General features: G+C 42.0%; 9 protein-coding genes across 9 annotated transcripts; 6 read left to right on the plus strand and 3 right to left on the minus strand.

The window, feature by feature from the left end:
- Positions 1 to 270: 270 nt before the first annotated feature.
- PKNH_0316600 (conserved Plasmodium protein, unknown function) lies at positions 271 to 2,961 on the minus strand (the record flags this gene model as incomplete). Its single annotated transcript, XM_002261096.1, has 1 exon — positions 271 to 2,961. The coding sequence occupies one exon, from the start codon at positions 2,959 to 2,961 to the stop codon at positions 271 to 273; it is 2,691 nt and encodes an 896-aa protein (XP_002261132.1).
- A 920-nt stretch (positions 2,962 to 3,881) lies between these two features.
- On the plus strand, positions 3,882 to 6,221 carry PKNH_0316700 (ATP-dependent RNA helicase DBP7, putative; the record flags this gene model as incomplete). Its single annotated transcript, XM_002261097.1, has 1 exon — positions 3,882 to 6,221. The coding sequence occupies one exon, from the start codon at positions 3,882 to 3,884 to the stop codon at positions 6,219 to 6,221; it is 2,340 nt and encodes a 779-aa protein (XP_002261133.1).
- A 1,462-nt stretch (positions 6,222 to 7,683) lies between these two features.
- Positions 7,684 to 8,980, plus strand: PKNH_0316800 (P36-like protein; the record flags this gene model as incomplete). The annotated part of the gene is made up of 6 exons (XM_002261098.1): positions 7,684 to 7,771; positions 7,901 to 7,990; positions 8,093 to 8,215; positions 8,377 to 8,506; positions 8,633 to 8,714; positions 8,831 to 8,980. The coding sequence occupies 6 exons, from the start codon at positions 7,684 to 7,686 to the stop codon at positions 8,978 to 8,980; spliced, it is 663 nt and encodes a 220-aa protein (XP_002261134.1).
- A 345-nt stretch (positions 8,981 to 9,325) lies between these two features.
- On the plus strand, positions 9,326 to 11,707 carry PKNH_0316900 (conserved Plasmodium protein, unknown function; the record flags this gene model as incomplete). The annotated part of the gene is made up of 1 exon (XM_002261099.1): positions 9,326 to 11,707. One exon carries the CDS (start codon positions 9,326 to 9,328, stop codon positions 11,705 to 11,707), a length of 2,382 nt encoding a protein of 793 aa, XP_002261135.1.
- Positions 11,708 to 12,079: 372 nt separating this feature from the next.
- Positions 12,080 to 12,815, minus strand: PKNH_0317000 (40S ribosomal protein S5, putative; the record flags this gene model as incomplete). The annotated part of the gene is made up of 2 exons (XM_002261100.1): positions 12,080 to 12,589; positions 12,738 to 12,815. The coding sequence occupies 2 exons, from the start codon at positions 12,813 to 12,815 to the stop codon at positions 12,080 to 12,082; spliced, it is 588 nt and encodes a 195-aa protein (XP_002261136.1).
- Positions 12,816 to 16,284: 3,469 nt separating this feature from the next.
- PKNH_0317100 (conserved Plasmodium protein, unknown function) lies at positions 16,285 to 17,703 on the plus strand (the record flags this gene model as incomplete). Its single annotated transcript, XM_002261101.1, has 1 exon — positions 16,285 to 17,703. One exon carries the CDS (start codon positions 16,285 to 16,287, stop codon positions 17,701 to 17,703), a length of 1,419 nt encoding a protein of 472 aa, XP_002261137.1.
- Positions 17,704 to 18,891: 1,188 nt separating this feature from the next.
- Positions 18,892 to 19,503, plus strand: PKNH_0317200 (conserved Plasmodium protein, unknown function; the record flags this gene model as incomplete). The annotated part of the gene is made up of 3 exons (XM_002261102.1): positions 18,892 to 19,045; positions 19,165 to 19,227; positions 19,397 to 19,503. The coding sequence occupies 3 exons, from the start codon at positions 18,892 to 18,894 to the stop codon at positions 19,501 to 19,503; spliced, it is 324 nt and encodes a 107-aa protein (XP_002261138.1).
- Positions 19,504 to 20,392: 889 nt separating this feature from the next.
- Positions 20,393 to 21,004, minus strand: PKNH_0317300 (V-type ATPase V0 subunit e, putative; the record flags this gene model as incomplete). The annotated part of the gene is made up of 3 exons (XM_039113835.1): positions 20,393 to 20,462; positions 20,662 to 20,709; positions 20,886 to 21,004. 3 exons carry the CDS (start codon positions 21,002 to 21,004, stop codon positions 20,393 to 20,395), a joined length of 237 nt encoding a protein of 78 aa, XP_038969447.1.
- Positions 21,005 to 22,602: 1,598 nt separating this feature from the next.
- On the plus strand, positions 22,603 to 23,367 carry PKNH_0317400 (conserved Plasmodium protein, unknown function; the record flags this gene model as incomplete). The annotated part of the gene is made up of 1 exon (XM_002261103.1): positions 22,603 to 23,367. The coding sequence occupies one exon, from the start codon at positions 22,603 to 22,605 to the stop codon at positions 23,365 to 23,367; it is 765 nt and encodes a 254-aa protein (XP_002261139.1).
- Positions 23,368 to 24,112: the final 745 nt, after the last annotated feature.

Consider the following 24,112-nt stretch of genomic DNA (forward strand, 5'->3'; position numbering starts at 1 on the left):
AAAGACTCCTATTAATACACAACTGACTAAAAGTTTCTTTTTTTTTTTCTCCCTCCGAGTAATCAGCGCTCCCTCATGCGGGGATGTGTTGTTTCAGGCCAAAGGTTTAATAAGCACAGGCACCCTTCCGCTTCGTGAGAAAGAGGTTGAGAAGTGCCTCCCACGGGGTGCGGTACACATGCGCAAATACATGAGCAAACATATAGGCAGATACATGAACAAACATATAGGTAGATACATGAACAAACATATAGACAGACGCTTCGCGCATCACATCTTCAAGGTGCGCACGAAGTGACGCATATCAGCGTACATAAATTTGTGGCTGTTCTGTAAGAGGAGGTGGCTGGTGGGTCCCCCCTCGCTTGTGCTCACTTGTTTAGCATGCCCAGTAGGGTTCGTATTACTGCCCGTATCGTACGCACAAACATCTTGTGGACAAACATCTTGTGGGCAAACATCTTGTGGACAGACGTCGTGTGGACAGACGTTGTGTGCTGGCTCGATGATGTGGATGGGGATGCGAAAGGTAAGACTATAAATGTTATCATCGAGGAATTCGTTCAGGTGGAGAGAGTCGGAATGTATTCTCCCTTGTGTCTCGGCTTTATTCCATTCGTTGCTTTCTCCCCCTTGGACCGATCCCTTCTCTTCATTGGCTCCATTAACCTTGTAGCCTTTGTTAGTTTGGTGGACCATTTGATTGGTATGATAAGGAAGTTCCATCCTTTCGCCCATGTTTGTTCCGCCCTCCTTGCCATGGCAGAAGAAATCAAAGTCAAGGAGGTAGTCAACGCTGACCGTGTCATTTGAAAAAGAAGGAACGACACCTTCCCCTAGAACAAAGTTGACATTCTTTATGGAGCAGTGAAGGGTAGAGACATTCCTTTCATTAATTAATTTACAGCTAGAGATACAATGGTGAGATTTCCCTTCTGAATCCATGGAAGTGCGTGTTTCATCTGGGATTACAATTTCATCATGTATATTATTCCTCTGCAGTGTTAGAATCGTTGGATCTATCTTTACCTGTTCGATCCTTTTCAAACGTACATCTACATGTACTGTGAAGATGGTTGCATCGCCAAAATAGAGCTGCACGTTGATGATGCCACCGCATGGGAAGGTATCTGTTACTTGGTTGTCCATTCCATCCATCAGGGTGATGAGACATATGTTCTTTCCATTGGCGTTTATTCGATAAATATTTTGTGAAGCATCTTTATTTGTTGTCTGTCCATTTGGGCTATCTTTCACAGGAGAGGCGACTACCCCATCCGTTGGGTGGCTAGCTACGTGAGGGGACAAACTCTGTGGCTTTATCTTCCTCGTGTTAATTCGCTTAAACATATCTCCCTCCTCCATACACTTAATGATGGTGTCCACTGCAGTGTAGACTTTGTCTAAGAGGAACCCTTTTCCATGTTCAGGCAAAGTTACAATATTCTTGTCTCCTTTATAAGATGCTTCATCTACCCTTTGGTTTGTCATCTCTTGGGATGAGTGCCACCCATCTGGACATGGCTGCTTACCAATGTCGACTTCTTCCTCTAACTCGCTACTTGATTCGGAGCTGATGTCTTCCAAGTACAGATTAGCAAAGTCTTCCTCATCAGTTGCCTCGATAGGGAAATTGGATTGTTGATGAAGAACCAAGTTGTCATACCATCGTAAGGGGACATACTTAACCTCATTGAAGAAAAAGTCTGGATAGTTGCTCAGGTAAGTATCATGCATATGGTTATCATCGTTTTGAAGAAAAGACATGGATGAGGAGAGTTCTTCTTCTACAGGGTTTGTCTTCCCTTCGGTTTGTGTATCTTTTTCTTTGTTCGGCTCATCTGGGATGATATCCACAGAAGTACCACCTATGGAATACCCACTAAACGAGCGCAGAAGCGAGAAAAAGGCGCGGAGGCAGCCAAGTTGATGGAATTCCCCACTCAGGGACAACTCCCTGCTGTAGTAATCACAGTGGTGAGCTACGTACAGAAACATGTGCATATAATAGAAGTAGTTATAATTTGGGAGGACATAGTTGAGGTGGAAGAGAGAGGAGTCTTCTTTTCTCTGAGAAGAGAGAAGGTATATACAGAGGAGTCTATCGAGAGTCGTTTTTCCAAAATGATTGTACAGGTGCAACGGAATAGAGGGTGAGCTTAATGGGCCCCTTTCCAGTATTCCCCTATTTGTGGAGAAGTTCTTGTTCGATCGCGCTGGAGAAGTGTTGTCCCCTTGGGTCACCACCTCGTCGATCACTTCAGCGCGGAAATCATGGTAGAGGTAGTCGAGTGGGTCTTCGCCATTTTCATGAATGGAGTCGCCGTCCTGGTGACAGATGCTTGGTTTAATGGGAAGGAGCACCAAGTCCAAGACAGGGGAACGGATACATCTACCACTGAGTAAGCGCAAAGGTAAATGGTGCTCATACCGCTTGGTTACAAATTCGGTTCTATTTCTGTAGAGCCTTTTAACTACCTGCACGTACATGGAATACTTATATTTGATGAACTTCCCATTATACGTCGGGGGTAGGAATGGTGGAAGGATACAACTGAGATGGTAGTGCGTTGTTTCACTGGGGGTTCCAAAGTTCACATCGGTGCAGATGACTATTGGGTTGGAGTAGAAGAGTAAGAATTTCTGTTCATCCTTTTCATTAGGTCCATAGAAAGGTAGGTTAATGTTTTCATGCTTATTTGAAAGTGGTCCATTTGTACAAGCAGTTAGTATTTCCTGGTTGAGGATGTACACTCCGTAGAGGTACACCACGACGTAATCTAGCTTTACGTTTCCTGCATACTTCTTGGGGCCCACCAATTCGAAAGAAGCTCTAAATACATCTCCGCTGTGGGTCTGTACATCGTCCAGGCACACGCGCAATGTCACGTGATCATCCTGGACGTGTTCGAGGCTGGCGCTGGGGGGGTGCGGGTTGTTCGCGGCGAAGAAGAAGTGCATCGCGCGGGTGATGGGGCGAACGGGGAGTTCTCATCCTTGTGCGTGAAGCGGCCACGAAACTTGGTGAAGCAACTATACCCCCCCTCCCCAACATGTGTGATTCTCCAGTCGGGGAGAACAAAACGTTAAATCGAAGGGGAAGACTTCACAGCAATGTGGTGGAAAAATAAAAAAATAAATAAAATAATAAAAAATAAACTACTTCAACACTGTGACAAGCGAATTTGCCTGACCTGTTCATACAAAAAAAAAAAAAAAAAAAAAAAAAAAAAAAAAAATTCTCCGCCTTTGACAACTGCTGGGGGTCAACTCTCCAAAATGCCCCAAATGGTTTTTGTATGCGCATCATTTGTAAGGTTTTGGGGCAAGTATCATCTCATTAGAAAAAGAGGCCCTTCCGCGCTTTACACGTTTTGTCGGACCACAGATGCAACCGTTACTTTTTTTAACGAATTTTTACCTAGTGCTTTTGCGTAAACTGTTTGGACTTTTTTTTTTTTTTTTTTTTTTTTTTTTTCCCAACTAGCTAATATATAACTTTTTTTTTTTTTTTTTCCTTACGAGTATCCCCATTTGTGAATTTTTTTCAAAATTAAAAAGTTGCCTCTGCAGGTTTGACACTGAGCGCCCTGGCGGCATAAGGACGTGACATGGCAACTGTTAAATTTCTCTACTGGAGGAATTAGCAGACGAACTTTCCACCTCGTTTAACATTTCTATTTGAGTTGGTTATTTTTTTTTTTTTTTTTTTTTTTTTTTCCTTGTTGAGTGGAAACCTCACGTGGGACAACATGTACCCCCAAGCGACGTCTCCATCCGCGTAGGCCATCCGGTCGCCCCGGTTTTCTCCAAATCCCTGCAACGGATTTGTGCCTCGTCCGCTACCCACCTGTTGAGTATTCTGAGTTGTCGACCGCAGGATGGGGAAGTTTGGGCGGGCCAGGAAGGAGCTCTCAAAAAAGGGCACAAGGAAGGCAAAAAAAGAAGGCAAAAAGGAAGGCAAAAAGGAAGGTAAAAAAAAAGGTGAAAAGAAAGGTGAAAAAAAAGGCACCACGCATCTCACAAAACGTCTGGCAAAGAAGGGGATAAACAAATCGACGAAAGGGGTGTTCACGAAGGACAGGATCGACACCTCCGTCGGTAGGGATACCACTGTCTGTAGCGAGGTGGTGGGGATCACTCCTAACGGGGGTGGCGATGCGGCTAGCAAGAGCCCCCCCGGGGGCGACCTCTTCGACGGGCTGTTCGCCGATCTGAAGGGAATCCTAAGCGAGAGCCTGCTACAAAGTTTGGAGAAAAACAAATTCGTGAAAACGACAAGCATCCAGAAGAGGAGCATCCCCATCATGTTAAGTGACAACGATGTCTTCCTTAAATCCATGACTGGATCTGGAAAAACGTTATGTTATGCATTGCCATCTGTACAGAAAATACTGAATATGCAAAAGGAGAAAATAAGAGTGACGAGGGATATGGGAACTTTCATCTTGGTTCTCTCCCCGACGAGGGAATTGGCCGTCCAAATAAATAGTTTGTTCTTTACCTTGACGAAACCCTATCCCTACATTGTAGTGTCCTGTTTAACAGGTGGGGAGAAAAAAAAGTCGGAAAAGAACCGACTGAAAAAAGGCGTATCCATTTTGACATGCACACCAGGAAGGTTATTGGACCACTTGGAGCACACGAAGGCGTTGAAGCTAACACATTTGCAGTGCGTTATATTGGACGAAGCAGACAAGGTGATTTTCCTCGGCACGCAGGATAAGGTCAGGTTAATATATGATACCATTAAGAGGCTCCGTCGTGAACAGGTGGCAGGCGCTGTAGACACGAAGAGTGACAACCACACGGAGGGAAAAAACTTCCAAATGGTATTTATTTCCGCAACGCTGAATCATGCCGTGAAGAGTTTGGCGAATTATTGTTTAACGAACCGGACAGTATGGGTGGAGGCCAAGGAAGGCGATGGCAAGGGGGGTAAGTTACTTTCCCCTGGGCCCCCGAACATAGCACTCTGCAATGGCAACGAAGATGTGGATACCAGCGCCAACAAAGATGTTACATCTACCCTGGGAGAAGAACACTGGGAATATGAACTCCCAGAACAGTTAAAACAATTTTGTATTGTATCCGATTTTAGGAAGAAGTTTCTATGCTTAGTGCACATGCTACTGTCATGCATGAAAAAGAAGCAGAAGCCAGTGGTTTTCCTTTCTAACTGTCACAGCGTAGAATACATGCAAGCGCTACTTAAGAGTTTATATTGGCCAACTGATTTGAAAAAAGAAAACATGGAGGTGCATAAGAAATTAAACGAGGGAGTTTCCCCTGTGTTGTTAAAGGAGGATGAGAAATTGTTACGCAAACATTTGGAGAAGACTCTGCAGAGGAAGGAACGTGAATCTGGAAATACATCGAAGAAACGGAAGGAAAGAATTACCCTGCCATTTAAAAACATCAACGTAGATGATATACAAGGAGAAGACTCATTCGACGAAGGGAACGCTACCATTGGTGGTGGTGATGGATCCGTTCTGTATAATGTAAACACGGATAGGCACAAGAGGAAGTACCTTTTCGGAGATACAAACATATACATTTTACATGGTAACCTATCTAAGGAAGACCGACTTGGTAATTTTTCGGATTTTGCTTATGGGAAAAATAATAAATCCATTCTAATATGTACAGAGATTGTATCGAGAGGAGTGAATTTTGATGAACTGGATGTGGTTATCCAGTATGATCCTCCACAAGTTTTTGAGGAATACGTTCATAAGGTGGGTCGAACAGCGCGACTACATAAAGAAGGCTCGTCCTACTTGTTCCTCTTACCGACAGAAGTGGAGTTTCTCAATGTCTTACGGGAAAAGAAGATTCATGTGAAGACCATTCAAGGGGAGGAGCTAATTGGTAAATTCCGGAGAGAAGATGTACCTCCGTCTTTTTCATCCATTGGTGGTAATATACTTAGTTTCATCTACAACCATTTTAAGGTTACTGTTAAATCGGATGAGTCCCTTATGGAGAAAGCTACAAGTGCTTTTCTCGCATCTGTCACTGCCTACTACTCAGTAAGTAAATCATTGCGACACATTTTTTGCGCGAAGAATCTTCACCTCGGCCACCTCGCCTATGCCTTCCTCCTAGACGAGAGCCCCAAGGAAATTGCTAAACTGAATAAACAACAACGCTACCTGCGGGTGAAGCGCCAGACCACGCTGAACAAGCGGGAGCGCCGTCTCCTCCGCTCGAGGTGAGTGCAGCGTAGTTGGTAGTTGCATTTTTTTTTTTTTTTTTTTCTTTTTTTTTTTTTTGCGGTTAACTTTTTTGGGTTGCTTTGCATGTTCCTTCCACTAGCATGTTATTGTATATACATTATTGCATTTTTAATTGTCATTTTTCCTCCCCTTGCGCACCAACCCTTTGGACGCACACCCAACTCTTTGCCCAGCGTTCAGGACGCACTGGCCTCGTTTGTTCTTCATTTTTGTAATTTGTGCCAATTGGACTCTTCCCCCCCCCCCTTTATCGGGTTGGTCATTTTCGTGTGAGGAACACCAATCCTAGAGTCGAAGCATATGTTTCCCCCCTGAGGAAAGCATATAAAAAACACACACTTTTTTTTTTTTGTGTGGAGAAAAAGAAGAGGCAATTGAAATACGGTGTGTGGGGGTTGCGACGAAGCAGGGGGACGCAGCACCTTTGAGACGATATGCTCTCACAAAACGCACGAATGGGTAGCTAGGTATTTGGAAAAATTGAAAAGGAAAAAAAAAAAAAAAAAAATTAAAATAAATTCCCCAATGCGTACAGCTACGCGGAACGTTTTCGTAAAAATAAAAAAAAAAAAAAAGAAATCTCACTTGTCACGAGAGTCAGTCAGTTGGAAAAAGATCTCTTCTATTTTGCTTCTTTCTCTTACGTGTTGAGATTGCTTAGAAAGTATTGTACAGCTCCCCTCTTCACTTTCCCTTTGTTTCTTTTTTTTTTTTTTTTTTCTTTTGACCCAACCTCTTCTAATCTTTTCTCCTTTTTGACCTCCGCTCGGAGCGGCCCTCATCTGTGAAGAACAAAAAAAGGAGGAAGCACATCTGCTGGTCTTTTTATATAACGCATATTCCAAAAAAAAAAAAAAAAAAAAAAGTTAATTACAAAATAGCTAGCTGCATGAACCGTTCAGGTGAAAAAGAAAAAAAAAAAAAAAAAAAAAAAAAAAAAGAAAGAAAGAAAAACCGTAACGTCACTCCTACATGTTCTGTAGCGCTCCTTCTTCTTATTTTTTTCATCCCGTTGTGAGTTCCCCCAGGGGTTATGAGAACATATCGGTTTGGCGGAGAGTACACGCGTGCATCCTCCACGGTATGTGTTTCATATGTACACGATACGTGTAACGCTTTACATATATAGATCGATTACACCTCCCGTAGCCAATTCGGAGGAACCCACTCAAGTGCACCAAGTCTCAAAAACAACAGAGCAGTTTCGAAGTAAATTTTTGCCAGGTAAAGGTGCCCAGGGATCCTTTTATTTTTCGAACTCCACACCACCACCACTACCCCCATCCCGATTAGTTACACATACACTCACCACTGCACCATGCGCTTGCGACTCCTTGCGCCACTCTGCACATACGCATTCGCCTACGCCGGCATGTCTAAGATGAGCACATGCATGCCCAACGTAACCCCCACGCTCAAGAAGGAACAATCCCTCAAGGCCATGTCGTCCCCCACCAAGGCGAGTTCAGCACAACTGGACGCGGTGAAGAAATACCTTAAGAACTTCGATCACAAGAATGACACGGAGAGTACGTTTCTCAGAATTGCACAGTGGGGGTCTACCTGAAAACACGCCCTCCTTGTTGGATAACATACATCAAGTACCTTTTATGTCTTTCCTTTTTTTTTTTTTTATTCTTTTTTTCATCTTTCCCTAGGTATAAATGGATTTGCTGATCTCCTCAAGGAGCTTAACATCAAAATGGCTGTGTTCGACTTCGACCTTACCATAATCGGTGCCCACTCAGGTAAAGCACTTCCCTTCCTTGTGACGTTTATTTTTCTACATTCATTCATGTAGTGGTTGCGTATGCACATTACCATTTCTTGTCCCCCCCTCCCCATGGTAGGAGGATATGTTGATAAGGCCAACGATGTGGACCACATCGGAACTTCAGTGACGAGCCACTTCAAGATTCTCTCCAAGGCGCTCAACGAGAGAGGAATAAAAATTACCGTGGCGACGTTTTCTGGTAAGCGTAGGAGGGACGCGGAGGGTTCGGACAGAGTGCACTGCGTTGTGCTTCACGCCACACCGTACATTTAACACGGTGCACTTCACACGGTGCACTTCACACGGTGCACTTCACACGGTACAATTCACACGGTACAATTCACACGTTGCGCCCGGTAGACAATGAGGCCATCCGGTACAGCCGCGCCAGAAACCCCACCCTTATTTCGGGCGAGGAGATGGTTAATTACAGCATGAAGAATAGCAAGTGCGATGCGAAGATCGAGAAGGTCTATGCCTACTACCCCCCGTAAGGACGCAGATGCCAGGAGCGACGCAAGGGTGCCATTTCGAATGCATATCCACCCTGCAACTGCACATATACTGTTTTGACTGCTTTGGTATTTCTCATGATGAGTGCACCTCCTCCCTACAGGTATTATCGAGAGCCTCGCCAGTACAGACCGTTGGGTTTGGACAAGCCAATGAGTCACGACAAGTCGTACCATTTGAAGCAGGTAGGTGGACGAAGTACCACAGCGCAGTACATCACGCCATGTATCAGTATCACGCCACATTAGGCTGTTCCTCTTCATATATTGCGGATATTCTTTCCCTCTTCATGTCGCCACAGATTAGGACTGACTTTGGAGTGAATGTCGATGAAATTCTATTCGTGGATGATGACATGAACAACTGCACCTCCGCCAAAAAGGAGGGATATTTGACATTCAACGTTATGGGGAAAAATGGCTTCAACTTCAAAAGTGTAAAAGTTATGTAGCCGTCCCGAGCTGCTGTCAGATCCTCTCCCCGTCCTTCCGATTTATACGTAGCGTTTTTACAAGTAATTCTTTGCACGCTGAATTTTTTTTTTCCCCAAAAGTGAAACGTTAAAATTTTTTTTTTTTTTTTTTTTTTATTTTTTTTATTTTTTTTATTTTTTTTATTTTTATTTTCCATACCTCTTGATCTTTCCGTAACATAATCAATTCATTGACTTGCCATCTTGTCACTTCTTTGCTTGCTCATGAAAATGGCCCGCGTGAAGGGAGGCAGGGGAGTTACCAGAATTCCTGTGGCATTTCCGCCCAAAGAAAATGAGGGCTAGAGGAATGGTGTAGGAAAAATGGTGACGAGACGAAAAGCCAGAGAAGTGGTGAAAAAGGTCGCAGAAAGGTACCTCCCATGGGTTAGCATCGCTCACTTGGTTTGCAGTACCCTTCTGTTGAATTATCTTGTGGCACACTTGGTAGTTACGACCTTATGGTTTTTTCCTAAGGGGGGAAAGGACCAACTAATAAAGGAGGAAAAATTGACTAGCGCTACCCTCGAAGGAGAGCAGAACAAACACAGGGGAGATAATCACCACGATGATTTTGTCGTCGACACAATCTGTTTGACCTACATCCTTTTATCTGTCCTCTCTTGTATTATCAGACTTGTAACTGTATCCACGCAGAGGAGGAGGAAGAGGAGGAAGGAAGGTGCCGATGTGGAAGGACGAATGAATACATCGATCAAACAGGAGAATATCCCTCTCGCGACACGATGGAAGAGACAAGTGTGGGTTGCGTGCACCCATCTGATTAGTTACGTCATCCTCGCATTGTTGGGTCTACACAGAGGGAGGGGAGGTAAATCTGCCTTCTTCCCATTCATCCTGGTAGTGTGTGAAATGGGCACTCCACTTATCTCCCTACTGAACATCGTAGGATCAGTAAAAAAGGGTTATATAAATAGCTACCTGAAGGAAAAAAAAAAAAAAAAAAAAAAAAAAAAAAAAATTAACAAAGTAGAATTATTCCTCTTCTTATTCTACTTCGCTATTGAAAAACGTTGGAGAAAAAATCTCCGTCGCAACGATGGAGGACAGGTGTTAGACGCCCAAAGGGAAGAGAACAAAGGGAGAAATACTTTTTCTTTCAGTCTAAAGAAGGAGTGGTTTCTCCGCAGATGTATTAACTTATGCGTGGACTGGTTGGAGCGCCAGCTGAGTTCCTTTCAGTTATGCAACATCGGGAGGGGAGAGGAATCCACCGCAGTGAGGGTACCCTCCAATAGGACGCACTCTCCAAAATCATCCCGCGAAGGGGGGATATCCCCCCCGGGGAACGTAACCTCTCATGTAGGAACAAACACTGTGGAAAGGCACAGAGGTGAAGAGGCGAGGATGAAATCGAATAAAGAGAATGAAGAAGACAATCTAAGTAGAGGAAGAAATGAGGGAGGAAGTTCCCACTTCGAAAAGAAATCTGCTGATGCACAGTTGAAGGGAACGACTGGAAGCGAAGGGAATGGTGGTTGTTCTTCCAATCCAGAGGAGAAGCATTATATGAAAAAGAGGATGGAACAAGATTCAGCTAGTCATACACATGAGGAGAGATTAGATAGTGAGGGTGAGTTATGCGAGAGGGTCAAGAAAAATGCTCACAAGTACAAACATTTCTACCATCAATATTGTAGGGAGGAAGGCGAAGATGTGCTGGAGGACGAGAGCAGCTCAAGGGAAACCCCCTTTTTGAAGTTTCCCATGCAGAGGGAGCGAAGAAAATTCAATGTCATCCAGGGTGGCCGTGATCACCAACATGGTAGTGATGTAGCATCGCCAAAGGAGACAACACCACACAGTGGTGATATTCCCTTGTCACTCCTACACACTGAAAGACACAACATTAGTGAAAAAGAGAGATTCAATTTTGGGAACGCCCAAATGAAGAACCTGAATGATAGGCGGAGTTACACCTCGTTGTACTTCCCCTCCGTTATCGAAACGGACATGGAGAGGGGGAGTATCAGCCAAGACAGAATCATTGATCGAAGCGGAAGTGGCGGAGGCAATGAGAACATGTGGAACGCTTCTCCATGCAAGGCGAAGGAGAAATCTCCCTCAGAGGCCAACCCTCACAAACATTCAGATCCCCGTGTCGACTTACATGCAAGAGACAAATTGGAAGGTATCGAAGAAGAGGGTACTTGTTTAAACGAAAGGGGAGAAGAGAACTTCTCCGTTGGGCATCTCCTGAATGATGTGAATCGAAGGGAGGAATATATCAACGCCTCCTTGCTCATGGATGGGAAATATCTCCAAAAAGGAAAAGAAAGGAAGAAGATGAAGGAAGGAAAAAAACACCATTGTGTTTATCTTTCCCCCGATGGGATGAAGTACTCACATTCGAATAAGGGAGAAGACAACGTAGTGAGTAGCAACGAAATGAACTCCCTTGAAGCCCATATCAGAACTTCCCTCTCGAACTTCAAAAGGAAGAAGGAAATACTTACTTTCATAAACGATATTTATAATACTATTTTTATGATAAGCATTTTGTCCATGCTCCTCACGAAGGGCATTCTTATATGTACCTTTCTGTACTTCCTCCACCGTGTGCCAATCGCCTCAGGTCGATCGTTCCCATCTGGTCTGTTCTCCTTGTTGCAGATATGCCACTTTACGCTCTTCCATTTGTACGTGCGCGAGTACAGAGCAGGTAAGCGGTATGATCGTACATAATATGATGAAACCATGTGCAGCACAAAGCGGATCATGTCTTATGGGAGGTTGCCCCACATACTGCGCACTATTTTATTTTTTCGCATCCCCTACGTTCTTTTTTTCGTGTATAAAACGTTAACCTTAATTACAACTGAGTGGATGTAAAAACGCGTTTGTTCAGTTCGGGTGAGGAAAAAAAAAAAAAAAAAAAAAAAAAAAAAGTTACCTGACCAAGTCAGGTAAAATTTCGTGACTCAATAATACAAGTGGGGATATATTTTTTTTTTTTTTTTTTTTTTTTTTTTTTTTAACCTCACCACGATGTCGTAAAAATGGGGGGAAAAAAAAAAAAAAAGAATAAAATAAGAAAAAGGTGCATTCTCCCCCTTTTCATCGGTTGGCTTTGGCAACTCTCTCAATTTCGTCCTTCTTCTTGATGGCATAGGAACTTGAGGACTCGTTTGCGCAGTTGATAATTTCCTCTGCAAGGCATTCAGAAATGGATTTAATATTTCTGAAGGCGGCGTTTCTAGCACCAGTACAGATGAGGTAGATGGCTTGGTTCACTCTCCTGAGTGGAGACACGTCCACTGCTTGTCTTCTAACAACACCAGCCGAACCAATACGAGTAGAGTCTTCCCTTGGACCACCTTTTTGTACAGCATTTACATAAACCTGGATGGGGTTTTCTCCTGTCATGAGGTGAATTATTTCAAAGGCGTAGGCAACAATTCGAATTGCCTTTAGCTTCTTTCCGTTGTTTCTTCCATGCATCATCATCGAGTTGACTAATCGCTCCACAATTGGGCAAAGGGCCTTTCTGAATCTTTTTTTCTGGTATCTTCCCGCGGTGTGTGGCGTGTACACGCAGGCCTTCTGGGACACTGCTATGCAGTCAACCTGCGAAGAGGAAAAATCGTAACGAAATCGAAACAAAGTGAAGGCACAGTTTTCGAATGAACGAAAGTTACACTCCCTCGTTTTCTACATTTTACGCATTGACAAAGAGCGGGGAGGGGGGCATACTTCCATGTGATGCCTGACTTACCAATGACAAATCCGCAATGTTAACATCTTCGTATGACCACTTTTTGAAGAGCTTAATATCTGCTGTTGACGACTCCATTTTGTGCTTCTGATGTGATGGGGTACTACAGGAATTAAAACGGGGTGACAAGGATGAAGGCGAACACGCAATGGAAATAGGTTGAGTAGGTCAAAAGTATCGCACTGGGAAGGTTAAAAAAAAAAAAAAAAAAAAAAAAAAAAAGCTTGTGACATATATCCACACGGCAAAAATGAAAACAATCTCCGTTGCTAAACAGTTGAACAGATCACCATATGTAAAAACTATATACATATCATCACATCATCAGCACTGTTTTTTTTTTTTTTTGTTTTTTTTCCCCTTTCATTTTATGGAACAATTTCCTCTCTAAGTCGTGCGTATGAAGGGGGGGGGTCCATTAATCTATGTACTTCCTTCACGTTGCCAATTCGTTTTTGCTTACCTTTTTTTTCCTTTTTTTTAATCTCTTTGCGGGAGGTTCATTCAAAATATCATAATAAGTGGGCGTACACTTTTTGAAGGGATTAAAAAAAATAATAATAATAATAATAAATAACAATGTAACTTCTTTACGATGAAAAAAAAAAAAAAAAAAAAAAAAAAAATTGGAAACTTCAAAGTTGAGCAGATATGGAACTATTTAAAAAAAAGAAAAATATATTCTTTCTCTGCGTTGGGTTTGTTCGGATTTATCAAAGAATAATTTTCCCTTTCATTTTACTTGGTTTTTTATGGCAATGGGAGTAGTGTTTTTTTTTTTTTTTTTTTTTTTTTTTTTTTTCCTGTTATATATACTGCGGAAGGGAAGAGCCGAACTTTGTGGCGGATCTTTTTTCATGTGTTTTTTAACCGCGTGGCCCATTTCGCCTTGTCGATATTTGCAGGCCGCAAAAAGGTTTAAAGGTTTAACTTTTTACTTTTGTTCGTATGCCCCATGGATAATATCAACTCGGCGTTCTTTCAAAAGGTGCCTACACTTCTCCATATAAATATAATACCACTTCGGATGGAGATTGTGGGACTAAATGAATTAATATATACCCCCCTTTTCGCGTAAGGCACCCCCTATCTCCGACAGATTCAGATTCAGATTCAGGTTCAACATGATGGTACCCCGTAAACTGTCGCGTAAAATTATGCCAATCTTTTTTTTTTTTTTTTTTTTCGGAGTGCACCAATTTTGAAAACCCCTTACGCTCCCGCGGAATCGTCAGAAAAAAATGGAGGGCGGTGCTGCAGGGAAAATGTGAAAGAAAAGAAACAGGAAAAAAAAAAAAAAGGGAAGAAAAAGCGAAAAGGAGAAGTGCGGCATACAATGATGTGGGGTTGACAACGTGCCTTGGGGCGAGCCTCCCACGACCGCGCAGTTCCGTCAGCTGGAATGGATTTCCCCGAGGCTGGGATACCCAACATTTATCGCGTCAACCGGCAATATCAGCCTTACCCCCCCCCCCCCCCCCATCCCATTATATATTTTATTTATTTTAACGTCATTCTCCATTTAGGCAATTTTCCACTTGAAAAAAAAAAAAAAAAATATATATATATAGTGCCCATATTGTCCCTCCGTTAGGAAAACAAGTTAACACTTAAAATTTAAAAAAAAAAAATAAATAATAAAAAGTGACCTAGTAACAATGCAGTGCGAGAAGTGACATTTGTTTATATTCTCCCTTCCACCACCCTTTTTTTTCTTACTATTACCATTTTTTCCTTTTTCACCCTTTTACGCAATGGGGCATTGTTGCCAGAACGGGCATGTAGAAATTTCTCCAACGTAAGACACATATTTTGCACAGCGAGGTAAAGTTAAAAATGCGAAGGAATATCAATGGGGGAAAAATTGCTGATTTTTTTTTATTTTTTTTTTATTTTTCAAGTTACTTTGGAGAATTATCCATATGTATGTTTCCTTCTCTGAGGATAACTAACTAAGCAACGCAAGGAAGGCCTCTATCCCGTGGGGGGCATTACACACATGGCGGGATTACTGTGAACAAATTGTGTTGTATGGTTGTATGGTGGTTTTTTTTTTTTTTTTTTTTTTTTTTTATTTCACCGAGGGGGAAGCAGATCCAAATGGGAAAGAAAAAAGAAACATGTTTTCCCGTCGCATTTATATGAATAGCCCCAACACGCACCGCCATGCTGAGAAACACCAAAAAAGTAGAAAAGGCACAAGTTCCACCCACTTTAGGGTGCCACTTGTTGCTACTCTTCAAAACAAACTGAATAGTATCCACATTTTGGTGCATCATAGCTGTGCTCACTATAGGAAAAAAAAAAAAAAAAAAGAATTACTCACTAATTCAAAAATTGTATTCCATCCGTCTGTGTGCACATGGCTATGTGTACAAATGAGTCTTGTAATAGTTTTTCATAGAATTTACAAATTCGAATAGGGGAATACAACCACATTAATGGCTCCTTTGTGTGTAGCTAAGTGAATAACTTTGTAACAAGCGAATTTGCTTCATATACATGCCAAAAAAAAAAAAAATAGAAAAAAATCGCAATTACACCTGACCTGTTCAGGTAGAATTTTATATTTCACTCATTTCGTATGAATTATCTAGACGAAGGAGGGGGAAAAAAAAAAAAGTAGCTATGTTGTCCACCAAAATGCACAGCTCAAAATTACAGAATGTAAAGAAGAAAGAAAAACTAGCCATGTTTTGTCTACTAAAATGTGTAGCTATAGAAACTCCAAAAGTCAATGAAGGAAAAAGCTCTACCGACGTACTATTCTGCACACATGTGTAATTATTTTGTATGTACAGGTCATAACTTTTTTCATCGTCGCATTGAGCAAAAAAAGCTAAGTGTGCAGAATTGAAAAGCGCAATACAGCTATTTTGGTCGTTAAATATAAGCTTGCTTTGAGTTCACCGCAAAGGGGAAGAAGGCTCTCCCGTCATAGTCACTTTTACGAGGTGTTCTTTGTGGACAGCACAGACATTTCACCTCTGACATGTTTATGTGAACAGGAAAAAAAAAAAAATAAATAAAACAAAATAAGGAAGATGGGGTGAAGGTAGCGAAAAAGGAAACTAGCCACAATTGTGTAGATCACTTTTTTTTTTTTTTTTTTTTTTTTTTTTTTTTTTTTTTTTTGTTCGCGTTTGACATTTTGCAGAGCATGCGTATTCGGGGGACACATTTTTTGTAAACATTTTTTCTTGTCTCGGGAATTTACAATATTTAAATAATTAATTATTTATTTATTTATTTAATTATTTATTTATTTACTTATTTATTTATTTATTTATTTATTCGTTTTACTTTTCATTCAATCATTAATTCATTCATCTTATTTTTGCTCTTTCCTACGTCTATATTCCCCATTTGATCTTTGTACACTGATTTCCCCCTCGCTCGTGTCTTCTTCAGCAGAACGCAACTCCGTTTGGCCGTCCACACACACATTTGGATGCTACACCGCCTCCGCGCCCGATTTGCTTCGCGCCCGATTTGCTTCGCACCCGCTTTGCTTTGCAGCCGCTTAGTTCCTCCCCCTTTTTGCAAGATGAACAAGCTCCTATCGCTGGCCCTCTGTCTCTACGCTGTGGCGGCTGTGAGGCCACCCAACGGGCGATATGAGAATGTATCAAAAAACTTAAACGAGCAGCTAGAAAAAAGGGGTGGTTCTAATAACGGGAAAGCATTTAACTTGAAAGAAAACATAAAGTATGAAAGGAAGAATAATTACGAGCTCTTTGTAGACTCGAATGGAGAGCTACAACAGGAACGTTTTGGAGTGAAGGAACCCAGACAATTACTAAAAAAAAATGTGGATCAGTTAAGGTACCTAATTAACGATTTGGAAGTTCTCACAGGAGTGTATAAATTCAACGCGAGAGATAAAGAAAAGGTGTTGAAGGAAACCTTGAAGCCGGAATCTCTTTGCTTTACCATGTTGGGTCTGCTATCGAACAACATTAACAAGGTGTTACCAGTGGACGACTCTCCTATATATGGACTGCTAATCAAGGGAGAAAGGAACACCAACACGAATGAAGTGAATACAGAACTATCTATCTATGCAATTCTATCAAACCTATCGGTGTATGTTGGTGAGTTTAAATTCCCTTCTTTGAAGACTGCTCCCTATGAGATCCCCTTCCTGGTTGGTTACTACAACAATAAAGGAAATGGCTTCGGAAACAAAACATTTTCATATCTTTGCCCTTTACCAACCTTCCTAATCGATGTCGTAAGGACAACCAAGTTTGGAATGAAGTTTAATTTTAATGGAGTCGACATGAACGCGGAAATGTTATTCCCTGCTACCTTATCACACTGGCTCGATATGCCATCCATGGTCCCTGTGCAAACGGGAGATAAGTATGAGAGCGAGAGGAATGCCATGGTACAGGTGCTGAACAAAGAAGCCAAGGATGTGACATACCGAAAGGTGCATGACACGGGAGTGATTGAAGGGGAGGGTATTGTGAAGGCACAAGAAAGGATATTAGCCTCCATTTCCTTTTCCAATATGAGAGAAGCAGTGAAACGTTTTCTAGCGAGTTCGGGCAAAACCCCCATGGATGAACCTTCCAGTGTTCTTTACTTTTTGGCCCTCAGTCAGAAGTTGTTTGGCAAAACGAAAGAAACAACGCAGAAAAGAGTAACAAATGTGGAGGTATCCAATGTCGTGCAGAACAAGGGTGGATTCTTACAAGCGTATAATCTGAAGCTAACTCTGGAAGACTCCACCTCAGTGACAGTAGATGCGCTCGTACAAGGAAAGAATGTGTTGGTACCTAGCAAAATGAGCGATGGAAGCAGTGGTGCCTCGGCCTCGTTGGAGGTGCCCGTAGCTTACGGACTGAGCGTGGGCGGTAACGCAGGGTTGACCTACAGCTTCGCGGGTCTATCCTTCGACCTGAGCAACGCTTTCCCCTACAGCATGAACAACTTGGCATCCTTCGTGAGCGCGGTGTAATGATGTAGGGTATACAGACTAGCACAACCATGTCTATGGGATATATCTATGCATGTGTGTGTGTGTGTATGTATGTGTGACGGGGGCGTCCTCTTTGTGGTGCGATACGTGCTCCTAACCCTGATTCATTTATTCAATCATTCATTATATTATTATTTGATTTGATTTTATTATTTTATTTTTTTTTTTTTTTGTAAAGGTGCCTGCCTTCCCCTTGCTTGATTTTTACCGCATGGGGATGGGTGGCGCCTGCCATCTCAGGCAATATTTTCATCCATCTCTGCCCCTCTAAGACGGCACACTTACATGTTTGCCAGGGGGGGGTGGTATAGCCAAGAACCCCCCCGGCTCAAACTTCTAAAACTTATTTGATTTAAAAAGAATGTGTCGAGGCGAAAACAGTAGGATATTCTTTCCTTTATGGGTGGGGTCGGTGGGAACGAGAAGAAGATTGACTCGAAGGAGAAAGGGGGAGCAGCGGTTCTGCCGGAAGTGGCGAATTGGAGTTAGTTTGTGCGATTAGGCCGCGGTGGTCATGCTTATTTGATTTGTTCATTTATTTTATTTTGATTTGTTCATTTATTTTATTTTGATTTGATTGTTTGCTTGTTCGATTGATTGTTTGTTTGTTTGTTCGATTGATTGTTTGTTTGCTTGTTCGATTGATTGGTTGATTTATTTTCTGTTTGCTCCGCTTCGGTAGAGATTTTTGCCGCGTGCGGTGGGGGAGGCTTCTTTTCTGCGCGGGGAGAGGGGTACACGCGCGTACCAGTCGCAAAAACCTCAATCGAAGCGGAGCAAACAGGAAAAAAGAAAAGAAAAGGAAAGGAAAAAAAAAAAAAAAAAAAAAAAAAAAAAAAAAAAAAAGTCAGGCGTATTGGCCAGTGCATGCGCATCGGTAGTCAAAAGTTAATCGCCTTGAGGAAGGGAGCACTTTAGCAAATTGAAATCCATGCGGAAGTGAAAGCGAAGTGATCGTTTTTTATATGCCCAACACAGAGGGGTACTTCCCGCGCAAGCCCACACGGAAATATACACCCACTTGTACGTGAGTTACCTGCGTAGGTGGTGCATCCTATTTCCTATCGTACATTTGTACATCGGACCAACGAACGAGCGAGCGAGCGAACGAACGAACGAACAAGGGAATCGGCGAAGTTTTGTCCACTCATCAAGTTGCCTACCCCAATGCAAAAGAACACTGCGGAAAACGAGAATACGAATGACCCCATGAAAGATATGAAGGATGGAAAGGGGAACGGAAAAGCGAACGACCTGAACGATGACAACGTTTATATTTTCGATGAGCCGGATGATGAGTTGGAGGAGTTCGAAGAGATGGGTAATGTTCAACCTCACCATAAGATCATTTGGAAGGAGGGGCACTCCTCTACCGAGACAATATAATCTCCCGCAAAAGTAATCATAGAATATATTTTCCACACACACCCATCACCGCAGGTAGCACAGCCCATAACATAGATACCGATCTGGAAAATTGGGAAGAGGACTGGGGCGCAGCGGGTAGGCGAACAAATCCAAGGAGTGGGAATGTTCATTATTCCAACACGTCAGTGTATGTCGTCACTTCATTACTTACATTTGTACGCATTCCCTTTTTCTTTTTCTTTTTTTTTTTTTTTTTTTCCTTCACACCTTTTCTCCACCCCTGGTCCATATGTTTTTTCCTCAGGATGGGATGATGACGACGACGATGATGATAAGTTCATTTTGAAGGTGGAATCTGAACTGCAGAATTTCAAAGCCACCTTGGATGCGGAGAGGGACATGAAGAAGTGAAAAAAAGGGGGAGGTGGTGAATGTAAATCTTGGAAGATACAACTTTCCCACATGGTGGACATAGAAAAGGGAGAGGCATGTTTTTTTTTTTTTTTTTCTCCCCATACAGAATTGCACCCATGTTGAATGTTGTGCTTTTTGCACTAGCTACTTTTTTTTTTTTTCCTTTTTTTTTTCTTTTTTTTTTTCTTTTTTTTTTTCTTTTTTTTTTTCTTTTTTTTTTTAATGGTGGTCATGCCCCCCCATATATTGGTTGGGTGTTTTGTGAAGGCACCTTTGCAAGTTAGACGGTGAAGTGTAGACAACCGCAAAGAAGGGGAAGATGCCTTACGTGCGGCTAAGCGGGATGCCCCCAGATGCATTTCTGTATTGTCACCACGTTTCATTCACCAATGATGGATGATACAAAAGAAAAGAACTTTTTTTTTTTAATTATCTGTACACTGGAAATTGCCAAATGGACAATATTTAAAATTTTTTTTTCTTTTCTCAAAGAATAGGTTCATTACATTCGGGATTAAAAAAAAAAAAAAAAAGAAAAAGAAAACAAAAAATAGGGGAAAGGGGGGGAGGAAAAAAAGTAAGCAGAATCGATGTCTTCTTTTCCTAGTTGCCACTTCACATGCACGAGGTGCTACCCCTCGCGGACAGGAGGTGCCTTACACATATTGTTGTAACGTGTATGGGCTGAATGAGACAAGTTTTGTTTGGTGGGGCATTCAGTAGCGGTCATCTTCTTCTCGTTAGGTAGTTGCTGCGTAATTGTTGTGTAATTGCTGCGTAATTGTTGCGTAATTGTTGCGTAATTGTTGCGTAATTGCTGCGTGTAATTGCTGCGTATTTACTCCGCTTCTTGCTTCACGTCTGTCACCCTGGGGAGGGGGGTTTATTACTCCTTGACGCTCCGTCGAACTGGCAACACCATCGGGTTCAGCTGCGACAGGTACACGCAGAGCCAACTACAAGGGGCGGAGGGACAAAGAAAAAGCAGAAATACAATAACGTTGATAATGAGGATGGTAACGAAGGGATGCGTTTATTCATGACGATCGTAATATATGAGTTTGGTAGGTAAGTCCAAACGGACTGCTCATGTACAGTCCAGTTACGTTAACCCAGAAAGGGTCGTAACTGTGGATGCTCTGTCCATCAACTTACAAAATCCAGAGGCAAAAAACGGCAAGAGAAACCAGGGTGATAATAAGCCTGAAAAGGAGGAAAAAAAAAAAAAAAAAAAAAAAAAAAAAAAAAAAAAAAAAGTATGATTGCTGGAATTAACCGATTGATAAGATAACCTAATCATGGAAACGTTATCAATTTGTATAGTGTACAGAGGTTCTTGGACAGTGTCTGCTGTGGACATGAGGAGGGTGTTCTCTTACTTGACCATATCCATCCGGGATATCTTCCCCTCTCGTGCGAACAGAAGACAAAACAAAATGCACGAGACAAACCAAATAACTAAATAGACCAAACTTCCTGTGGAGATGATGGCGTCCATCCTGTAGGCAGGTCAGGGTGAAGATATTCATATGGGCATGTAGCATAATCATTCGCATGGAAATGCGCATACGAAGGAATAGTGAATTGGTAGACACACGAAGTGGTGAACAATGGAGAGCGCCACATGCATCCTTACTTGACTGTAACAAGACTACTAGAAGTAATTCAGGTAAGATGAAAGGGAGAGTGTTAAAAAAAGGTGCCACAGAAGGATATATAAAAAGAAATGCTTTTCTCTTTTCCTCTTCTGTGCTAACTGGTATGTGCTAAACGATAAAGTGGTAGCAGTCTTCTCCCTTTCTGGCGAAAGCATGTTTTTTTTTTTTGCTTTTCTTTCAATTTTTCGTCCCTTGTGTGTTATATCGAAAAGGCGTATGTAGAAAAATTCGGCGGCTCGCTGTACCACCCACAGGTGATGGACGGTGACAGAAATATTGTGGCAATTGTTACAATGATGTGTGGTGACTTCCTTTTTGCTACCACTCCCGCTTGTTCTCCGTCTTTGTCTTCCCTGACGCGTGCACTCAGAAAAGTGGCTACTTAGCTTCCTTTTGCGTTACTTGCCACGTTCCATCTTAGGCTCGCAGGGTCGGGTTCGTTTCCTGCTGAGTTGGTTTGTTCTCTCGATTCTGTGGCGGTTGGCCTTCCCCTACAGGGTTGCCTTCCTTTTCTCTCGTTACGCTCGGCTTCTGCAGAGGAGCAGCGACGCCTTGATGCTGATGAACCTCCCGGGAGGAAAGAGTCCTAACGGTGAGGCCCAAACGGTAAAACGAGAAAAAAAAAAAAAAAAAAAAAAAAGAAAAAAAAAACACAAATGGGAAACAATAATGCGTGAATTATCAGGCATGCAGGGGTAAACATGAAAAAGGAAAAAAAAAAAAAAAAAAAAAAAAAAAAAAAGATGGAAGATAGAAGGAAAAAAACATAAAATGAAATACAAAGTACACAAAATATAAAACACGTGGTGAATGAATGGGAGAATTGATAATTGTCAAAAAAAAAAAAAAAAAAAAAAAAAAAAAAAAAAATGTATATATAATTTTTTTTTTTTTTAAGGGGCAGGTAAAAAAAAAAAAAAAAAAAAAAAAAAAATTACAAATTGGTGAGTCCCAGTGGGTGGTAACCCAGGTGGAGAAAAGGACAGTAGAAGGGGAAAGCAACAAAAAAAAAAAAAAAAAAAAAAAAAAAAAGAAAAAAATTATATATAAAGAAAAGCCCATAAAAAAGTTACTTAAGAAAGCTATGGACGGAAGGAAAAAAATGGAAAGTGAGGAACATCAATTCACAGGAGATGATAAATAAAGATAGCGCCCTTCTTTTTGAGATTGCGGAAAGAACAAAATGACATGACGGTAACACACTGTGATCAAACACAGAGTGGCGTAATACGTGGCCACCACAGGGTTACTCATCCTTTACAGCATGCACGGGGAGATATTTGGAGCAATTTATTTTTCCCCTAGACTGTTCTCTGTTCCCAAACGTTTTGTACACGCGGTGAGTTCATAGGCACACACACACACACACAAGGAGAGGGGTACCAAACGGAGATGCCTGCATACCGGTGAGCAGCATGCCTCGCCCCCAATTGCTAAAATGAGGAAAAGTGGACGCCGTGAGGAGGAAGAATCGGCAAGAGGAGCGCTCGAACGGAAAGAGAAGGCGCGGCGTCATAAAGGGGAAAGTAGTCCCGGAGAAGGGAAGGGATGGCGTGATGAGCGGAAACACTATCGGAGCGATCCATACCATAGGAGCGATTCATACCATCGGAGTGGTTCAAACCGTAGAAGTGGTTCAAACCGTCGGAGTGGTTCAAACCGTCGAAGTGATTCAACCCATCGGCATGCTTCAAGGAGGGACTCCGGTAAGAGGAGGAAAAAGGAAGAACGACGCAGTGAATCTGGATTCCGCGAGATTGGACATCTCAGAGGAGGGGAGAATAGACGGAGGAAAAGCCGAAGCAGGAGCATAGGTCGAAGGGGACACCGTGACAATGAGCGGGAGAGCGTGAGGAAAACCAAGAACCCCCTACAGGTGTCATACAATGCATTCGATTACTTCTCAAACGACATTTCGAACAAGAAATTATTGCCCAGTTATATTATGAAGGAAAAAAACAAGTACGAAAAGGATGTCTTTGAGAAGGCATATGGACTGAGCCTAGGTGATAACATCATCCATCTTGATCAGTTTCTTTTTGACCCAAAGGAAGGTAACCTAGATAAGATAGAAACGAAGAAGACGGATAGTGGCACTAAGCAAAGAAGTAGCAGGGGCCACTACGAGTGTTATAGCTGTAAGGCAAAAAATGTGTACGCAAATGTGCAGTGCTGTAAGTGTAAAAAGTTGAGGAAACTTTAATACCATGGGCGGGGAGGACGATAAACCATATGCAATTTGTGAAAAGTTGCTTTGCGTGTTTTCCCCTCTTTATGTAAAGAAGAAGAAGAAGAAGAAGAAGAAGAAGAAGAGGTAATGAGAAGCGCACTGATTGTGAATGAGCAATGCTCTCTTCATTTGACGACTGGACCGCGTAGCCTCGTTTCGGAAGTTTCAATATAGAAGGTGCCTCGGTTTATGTTCCCAAGGATGTGAATTCACCTTCACATATTACGATGGAATATGTTATGAGTTTCGGTGAAGAAGGAATTGCTTTTAATTTGTTTCTTTGATTTGTTAATTTTTTTTTTTTTTTTTTTTGTTAACCTGAACAGTTCATACAACTAGCTATATTTTTTATTATTATTTTTTATTTATTATTTTTTTTTTTTGCACAACTGTTGCAAATGTTAACATTTAAAAATGGAACTACGTTTGGGAGGCATGCCTATACATTTGAAGAGGAGACACCCCACTGGAGAAGCCGCATGGGGTGCGCAAAAAAAAAAAAAATAAAAAAAAAAAGGAACGCCGCACGTGAGTCTGCTAGGTGTGTTTTGCCCACAAAAAGAAAAGTGACACACGTGAAGAAGTGAACAAACAGGAAGGGCCACGTTGCGTTGGATGTGATTTGTCCTCCGTCAGGTGTTTGCAATGTCCACAAGAATTACATGAGGGGAGGGAGTTCCCCCCGCCGCGATGCGTAACGTTGGTGACCTGCTTCTTT

Source organism: Plasmodium knowlesi (genome assembly GCF_000006355.2).
Source record: "Plasmodium knowlesi strain H genome assembly, chromosome: 3".
Classification (NCBI taxonomy): Eukaryota; Apicomplexa; class Aconoidasida; order Haemosporida; family Plasmodiidae; genus Plasmodium; species Plasmodium knowlesi.